The sequence below is a fragment of the Pyrus communis genome, chromosome 14, assembly GCF_963583255.1.
Source record: "Pyrus communis chromosome 14, drPyrComm1.1, whole genome shotgun sequence".
Classification (NCBI taxonomy): Eukaryota; Viridiplantae; Streptophyta; class Magnoliopsida; order Rosales; family Rosaceae; genus Pyrus; species Pyrus communis.
In genome coordinates, this window is record NC_084816.1 from 10,097,676 (window position 1) to 10,104,049 (window position 6,374).

Sequence of the window (6,374 nt, forward strand, 5' to 3'; positions counted from 1 at the left end):
AAAAAAGACAATAAATCAAAGGTGAAATTATACTTTGGCCTTTTCTTTTGTGAGAATGCATTGAGAATAAATCTCATATTGATGGAAGAATAGATCTTGCATAGACTTATAAGTAAGTTGAGGTACTCATCATATTGCCAATTTTTATAGTGTTACCTTAACTTTCTCTATAATGAGATTTTTTACTTGTCTTGGCAGTTGTTCAAATTTCACATCTCACGTCAGAATAAAATTCTTCCCCGTTTCTATAAACTTCTCTCCACTTCTCTCATTTGATTTCATTTTCTTTTCAACTTCCAAATCCTGTAACCATTCTAGGTACTTATATTTGTCAAATTTGTTTATATTTTGGATTGATTGTTCTTGCTTGCCAGATCGGTAATTCGGTTTGTATTCCTTCTTGGAACTTGTTGCCTCCCCTTTGGTTACCCTTTGGTTGAAGATCAAGTTATAAGGTGAGTTGAATTAATCGAATTATAAACACACATAGAATAAAATGCATTATTTTATTTATTTGTTTATTAGAATAAGATGAGTTAAAATTTATTAGTTTATTTTATTTATTAGTGGGCTTTATTTTCACTTAGAAAAGTGCTCACATGACCTGTTAACATTGAAACTGAATGATGAGTGCTTCTTTCAATTGCAATTAAGGATGTCATCTGACTAATCTATGTGCATACAATCCATGCAGGAGAATAGGCCCTCCTCAAGTGTTGTTAGACAAACTGACTTTGTTTCATTTTGTTATTCTTACTTTTTTTCTTTTTTCCCCCTACATATGCTTGATTGACATAAAATCTTATTAAATAAACAGGTAGATTGAACATGGCAGCTACAGTTATTCCTACAGTTCTTAATCATGAGAACTATCAACAATGGAGTTCTCGGATTAAGACCTACTTGTTGGCCGAAGATCTTTGGGACATCGTCGAAGGCACCGATGAACTTCCTGAAGAAGAAGATGCTGAAGCTGAACGTAAGGCTTGGAAGAAGAAGAATGTCAAGGCCTTATATGCAATCCAAAGTTCTTGCGGGGATGTTATTTACAAAATAATCGAGTACAAAACCAATGCCAAAGAAGCATGGGATGCTTTGTATGATTTTTTGAACCCAAGATATACACCATATATAAGCGATAAAGGTACGTAGTATATACATGAAAAGGTGAAGGAAAAAAGAGGAGCTAATAAACATATATATATGGCAATATGGTTGTACCTTGTAGGTGATCTATGATCTGATCTGATCTGCTTTGATGAGAAATATTTTGTACTATTCATAATTAAGATATACATGAATTGGAAATGTAGAAAATGAAAAGACAAATTAAGAATCGAATGGTACCATTTGAACATCAAGATTTCCATTTACAGATGAGAGATCACTTGTTGAAGCGTATCCAACCCGGATTGATGGTGATGCTAGGCCAACCCCAAATGATCGTCATGCTGCAATGGAAGAAGGGCTCAATGCAGCACATGGTGAGATCAGCAATGCCGACGATATTGATGCAACTTTCATCAAATACGTCAAGTCTAAAGATTGGGATAATGTGATCAAGTTGCTTCGCGAACATCGCCGGCTAGGAGGACTTTCAGTTTACACGGATATGGGAATTGAAGGCAAAGGTGGTACAGCACTTCACCACGCGATCAGCCCGTATCCGCACAGGGCCGTCAACGCGCGCATTGTTGAACAGTTGGTGGAGTTGATGGCAAAGGAAGACTTGGAAAAGCAAGACGGTTTTGGTCAGACGGCTCTTTTTCGCTTAATGAGTTATCATCCAGAAAGGGTTGAATTAGCTAAATGCATGCTTGAAAAGAACGACAAGTTACTTACTATTTTGTGTCGTTATGAGGGCAAGACTCCTCTGGTTGTCCTGGCACAGACAATGGAAAATGCGGAAGGAATGGCTCGCTATCTTTACTCCGTCACTCCACATGAAACACTAAGAGTTACCGATGGCGCTCAACTTATTTCTCTTGGTTTTCAGCTCAACAGATTTGGTACAATTATTCTCGGCATACTTGCAATGTCAATCTTTTCCCGTCTGTTTTCTTTTGTTACAAGTTTTTTTTGTACACACTTACAAAGTTTTTTTTGACACACACGTGTGTGTAGATATTTCGTGGGATTTGATTCAACGTTACCCACAATTGGCCATGGCTAAAGACTACAACGAGAATTTCCACTTAGTAACATTGGCAAGTAACCGTCATGCATTCTTAAGTGGGTGCCGGCTCAACTTTTGGGAAAATTTGATCTATTGCGGTTAGTGCACCCTATTGCTTTTTATTTTCTCCTCATATTTATGTGAAATTGCTCCAATGACTAGGACTACACATCATCACTTTTTTACTTTCATTGCAGGTTACAAATTGTTATAAATATGTAAATGCATATAATCTCTTAATTATAGGATTAAGAGTTGAACGAAATTTTTAATGGTAGGATTTGAACCAATCCCTTAATAACTTAAATTCTCGTATATAAAATATAACTTAAATTCTCCTATCTAAAATATGATATCTCTGTCTTCTTCTTCTATAATTCCCTCGCTTGAACACCGTTTGCTAGCTCGTTCAAACTTTTATTTTTTGTATACATAATTAACTTAAAAATCTTGATTCACAAGAATATTTCGTGGAACTAATGATCGGGCTTGTGTTCTTATCTTGATAGGTATACGCATAACACCTCTTCCTTCCATTAATGATAATCGTGTTGATGTTCAAAAACCTGAAAGTGGCCAGAGTGATCAAAGGCATCTCTCAAACAAAAAGGAGAATCAGATGCCTCTCTCAGACCAAAAAGAGAATCAAGGGCATCTTAGTTCCTCAGGTATTTTATATGTTTGCAATGCAATTTGTTTTTGTTAATGCCATGGTAAATTGTTCCATAATTCTTCGATCATTCCATATTTTCTACTTAGGGTTATAAATAAACCGAGCCATATTACACTCTTCAAGCTTGGTTTATTTAACATTTTTAGAGCTCAAGTTAGCCTTGACTTGCTTATGATACATGCCGAGATAGACTGAGCTTAAAAAACTCATGCTTGATAGCAATTAATTTCGATTCATTTACTAGTCTCAGTTGCTTCTATCTTGTAATAAAAATTCACAGATTGGCAGCACACTAAGAAATAAATATAAAACACAATTACTATAACACAAAATTTTCAATCATATCAAATAGTCATATAAACGTCTTTTTCTTTTTTGAATAATTGGAAACCAGTGGGAGGCCAAGGCATCATGTATGCGGTTTCTTTTGAAACCAAAAGGATGACGGGACAAGATATCAATCTTCATTTCAAAATAAGTGAAACTGAAAGTCAATCTAATTTAGGAAAAAAAAAGGTAAGCATAAATCTCAAAAGTAAAATCTCAAACATGATAATCCTATGTGATTGGTTTAGTGGAAAGCTAAAAAAGATTTGAAACACCTAACCTGAGTTTAAACTCACATGGATGCACTTTTTCGAGTCATCGGCTCTAATTTAATATATCATTTAACTCGGAAGCTAAAATTACACTAGCACCTCATGTGGTACCCGGACTGCATGGAAAGGGAAATTAGAATCCCATCAATGTGTGGTAGGATGACTCTTATATTAAAAAATATCAAAAATAAATAAATTCTCCAACATGATCATTCATTATAGACAAACTTCTTGAATAGAACCTAGTTCAAGTTGTCTCGTGAAAAAAAGAGTTGCTATGAGCCAAAAATACCAACATTCAAGTCGAATTGTTTCTTATCCAATCGATCATAAACATAGTTCTTTTTTCTTTTTCTTTTTTCATAAGCCGAACTTTGACAGGTCGAATATGAGCCAAATCCAATACAATCTGAAGTTGTTTCGAGCCGATATACATTCATATTCCTATTAATGCAAATATTCACATCTTTATTCCATTGTTTATATGAATTATACATTCTCATATGCATTCCGTTGTTGACAATCCTATTTTATATTGCTTTTCTGACGTATATAGTAGATTGTAGTTACTAGATATAATGAGTGAGTAATCTGACAAATAAGAGAATTGAGTAATATTATATTTATTATATTTTTCGCATAATATTTGCACTTTTTTTGTAATAGAGGTATATGATCTACCTAACACAAGAAAATTATTAAAAAAATAATACAAATAAGATATGAAGGATGCAATAAAAGTAACATTTTTGTAAGATAACAGAAGAAAACCAACATAGTACGAAGTAGGACCCATTTATTGTAAATGAAAATGATTTGTATTTTTGACCATCAAATTTGACTTGTAATGCAGGAGTGGGTTTATTCCGAGGACTAGTCATGAATCTCCAAAAACTTTTGGGTAGGCCACATACAGATTCATATAATCAATCAGATCGTTAATTGACTTTGTGATGATTGTTTTATTAATTTTCAATATTATTTTTTAATGACTATAACTTTAAATTTGTTTTATTGAATGAACATAGGAATCAATCGCATATATGAGATGAAATTGATACATGAGCGAGTCAAGCAGTTTTTACCTCTCATGTGTAAAGCAAGTGAATACTATATCCCAATAGCAGCTTTGTGCGTGGCAGCAGAACGAGGACATGTGGAGTATATTATTTATTTCCTTAAACAAGCATCATATCGCGGCATTACAAACGAAAAGGGCCAGAACGTGTTTCAGATTGCCGCTGAACGTCGTCACCATAAAGTTTACAATCTTATATATGCCCTTGATGAGTTACTCAAAGAAGATCCATACAATCAAACACGAATACAAGAGAGAATGGGGTGGACAGATAAAGTTGGCAATAATATGTTACATACAGTAGCAAGAATTACCTCAGCGTCACAGATTTATCACATTCGAGGTGCAGCCCTGCAAATGCAAAGAGAACTACAATGGTTCAAGGTGACTTTTGATCTATCTATATATGCTTAATATTATGCCTATGTGTCGTTTATATATATATATATATATATATATATATATATATATATATATATATATTGTTTTCCATTGAGAACTACCTACTATACTATCGTTTTATGTAGCTTAAGTAATGATTTTGGGTTATGTGGTGTTTCAAATGACAAATGTTGAAGGATTTATATGAGAAGATAAGGATTTCATAGTCACATCTCTGAAAATATTTGTCGTCAAAAAATGCAGGAGGTGGAGAGCATTGCAGATCCTAAGGATTGTGAATCTGTAAACGTAGATAATAAAACACCACGACAAGTATTTACAGATAATCACAATGAAATGGGTAAAGAGGCAGAAAAGTCAATGAAGGAAACAGCAACTTCTTGTACAGTTGTAGGTGCTCTCATTGTCACCATCATGTTTGCTGCTGCAATCACAGTTCCTGGTGGAAATAATGGAAATACGGGTCTTCCTGTGTTCTTAATTGAAAGGGTATTCACAATATTTATAGTTTCAGATGCAATCTCACTCTTTTCTTCTACAACTTCAGTTATCATGTTTCTGGGAATTCTCACGTCACGCTATTCTGAAGATGATTTCCGCAAATCTTTGCCCACAAAAATGATAATAGGCCTTTTCACCCTCTTTTTATCTATCGCCACCATGATGATTGTCTTTTCTTGTGCCCTTTACATTATGCTTGAAGGGAAATCATCAATTGTTATTCCAAGCATTTTGCTTGCCAGTGTTCCAGTTACCTCGTTCATATGGCTGCAATTTCCATTTCTTGTTGAGTTAGTTATTTCTACGTATGGACCGGGGATATTTGATAGGAACCAAAAAAAAATTGTTTTGAATTCCTATGTTATCTTTAGTTAGGTTTGTATTTGTGTTAAAAGTACGAAACTCACATTTGTGTTGTCTCTATGTTAAGCTTAAAAATTTGTCATACATTAAGAAACTTGTAAAAAGGAGCCAATATATGCGGCTTTCTATTTGGCCAATAATGCGTGTGCATTTTCTATGTTCAATAATTTATGTTCTTCCATCCTAAAAGAAAATTCCAACTTCAATTTAAACTTATGAGTTTTTTTTTTTTTTTTTTGATCTAGGTACCCTTGTTAATATTGTAGAAGAGAGAAAAAGAAAGGGGATTTTAAGAGAAAAATGTTATATTTCGTTATTTGATTACAAAAATACAATTAGAATTTAGAGCATCGCTATATATCGGAAGCTGTTGCTTTTACTGATTGCTATCAATACAATGCGCAGCGCACTACACACTGACAACAAACACTTAGCATGCTCTAAAAAATTTCTCACAAGTTTGGACTTTGAGAACATGAGAAACCTTTTCGAAAATGCTATCAACGTTAACAATGATGAATTATAAGACATTATCTTATGACATATAGTGTATCAATTCGTATATTGGATACACTAAAAAAT

General features: G+C 33.8%; 1 protein-coding gene across 1 annotated transcript; it reads left to right on the forward strand.

Annotated features, from left to right (window-relative positions):
• Positions 1-311: 311 nt before the first annotated feature.
• LOC137716511 (uncharacterized) lies at positions 312-5,970 on the forward strand. The gene is made up of 8 exons (XM_068455967.1): positions 312-455; positions 818-1,144; positions 1,377-2,009; positions 2,125-2,274; positions 2,686-2,844; positions 4,302-4,349; positions 4,477-4,910; positions 5,172-5,970. Exons 2-8 carry the CDS (start codon positions 829-831, stop codon positions 5,802-5,804), a joined length of 2,373 nt encoding a protein of 790 aa, XP_068312068.1. The 5' UTR covers positions 312-455; positions 818-828; the 3' UTR covers positions 5,805-5,970.
• The last annotated feature ends 404 nt before the right edge of the window (positions 5,971-6,374 follow it).

Coding starts and splice junctions, on each gene's coding strand:
- LOC137716511 (XM_068455967.1), top strand. CDS start 829: ATGGCAGCTACAGTTATTCCTACAGTTCTTAATCATGAGAACTATCAA. Junction 2,010..2,124: donor TTTTCAGCTCAACAGATTTG/GTACAATTATTC, acceptor ACGTGTGTGTAG/ATATTTCGTGGGATTTGATT. Junction 2,845..4,301: donor AGGGCATCTTAGTTCCTCAG/GTATTTTATATG, acceptor CTTGTAATGCAG/GAGTGGGTTTATTCCGAGGA.